The 1,635-nt window shown below is 46.8% G+C and overlaps 1 protein-coding gene across 1 annotated transcript in view; it reads right to left on the bottom strand.

The window, feature by feature from the left end:
• Window positions 1-782: 782 nt before the first annotated feature.
• LOC103086132 (macrophage colony-stimulating factor 1 receptor-like) overlaps window positions 783-1,635 on the bottom strand; it is a 13,300-nt gene continuing 12,447 nt past the window's right edge. Inside the window, 1 exon segment of the mRNA XM_082931515.1 lies at window positions 783-1,096. Within this exon segment, the coding sequence (XP_082787641.1) occupies window positions 783-1,096 (314 nt within the window).

Below are 1,635 nucleotides of genomic sequence, written 5' to 3'. Positions count from 1 at the left end.
CCACAAAAAAAAAAAAAAAAAAAAAAAAAAAAAGAATTAGGGGTCTCTGTCACGAGTGAGGGAGGGGAAGTTATCACACGCACACCACATATTTGCTGTCCTTGATGGAGCTGTACTCTCTCATTCAAATAGAACAGGGTAAAGAAATTATTATTTTCACATTTGGTGTCAGTGTTCCTCCTTGGGGAAGAAACTCTCTTGTTTAGAAAACTACTGGGGTTAGGTCACTTTGGATGAGGAAGTAAGACCCTCAGGACAGAGTCCACAGGAGACAAGAAGAAGAGATTTCTAAAATGTTGTGCATGTGGGATAAGCAGGATTCTGGGAGTGGAGAGACGTGAGGATGCAGAGTCACACGGCACTCTCTAAGAAGAGCTCTGAGCCTGTGGGGAAGAGCTCAGCTGGTGAGAAATTCTCAGGGGTGGATGACCACAGGCTTTTAAAGAACTTCTGATGTATCTGTGACTGAGAGATGTTAATTCCCTCTATTCCCCAAACCTGTGTATGTGGCGGATACCTCGTGCGATTGCTATCAGGAGTGTGACTATGAGTGGAAATCATGGGGGGTTGCCTTCTACATTTGGATTAGTCACAAAAGAGGAGGCGTAAGATTGAGAGACCTTGCATGACCATCAGAATGCACGCCCCCAAGAAATGGTAGAATTCTTGAAGAGGAAATTGGATCTTCCAAGGATATAGGACAGAGGGATACACTAATTTGATCTACATCTCAGATGCTGATGACTGATATCGAGGTTCCACACAGTCAAGAAAAGTGAGACCTAGAAACGGGAAAGGACTCGCTCCAGGTCACGCAGCAAGGCTGCGATAGGACCCAAGTGCCCTGACTCCCGGCTGAAGTGCTCCATCTGGCTGTGGGCTATGCAGATGCGAGCTAATAGGTGATACCTGTACGTGCCCTTGTTGGTTACAAAATTGAGCTTGGGCTGGTGGCCAAGGAAGGGTCCCCGATAGGTCCAGTTAAAACTTTGCAGGCTTGGGTAGGCCTCCACCTTGACTTTGAGCTCGATCTTCTCACCCACGGTCACCTCCTGGAGGAGGTTCTGCTCAGAGGTCAAGTTCAAGTAGGCACTGTCTGGAAAGCAGAATGCACAGAGATCTGGCATTAGTGGGAAGATACCCCAGTCTGTGTGTTCATTTAGCAATCCACCCATTGAGCCAGTCTTTCAGCTGGACCCTCCCTGAGCACCTACCACGCGCCAGGCACACAGGCCCCACCCATAACCCAGACTTGCCCTCTCTCATCCCTTTTCCCACCACCCACAGGGCTCCAAACTCCTTCACTGAGTTCCTGGGACAACTTGGGCAAATTCCTATCCTCCTTGGCACCTCTACATCTTTACTTATATAATGAAGAGATTGAATATATCTATGTTGTTATAACTTTATGGAAATTTTTCTAGCAGTTAAAAGAAAGTCTGTTTTTTTTTTCCTCACACTCTCACCCATTTCCCCTTTTTTCAGTAGTAGTATAGTCAATGCAGCTTCCATATCCAGCTCTAAAGTGGGCACGTGATCCAGGCCAGCCAATCAGGGTAATCTGTCCCCTTGGGACCAGTGATTGGTTTTTGGGCTAGGCATGTGAGTCCATGACTCTAATTTCCATGAGGGAAA

Source organism: Lipotes vexillifer, unplaced genomic scaffold, assembly GCF_000442215.2.
Source record: "Lipotes vexillifer unplaced genomic scaffold, Lipotes_vexillifer_v1.1 scaffold121, whole genome shotgun sequence".
NCBI classification, from domain to species: domain Eukaryota; kingdom Metazoa; phylum Chordata; class Mammalia; order Artiodactyla; family Lipotidae; genus Lipotes; species Lipotes vexillifer.
Note: the sequence above shows the minus strand (reverse complement) of the source record. Positions and strands in the feature narration are given on the sequence as shown.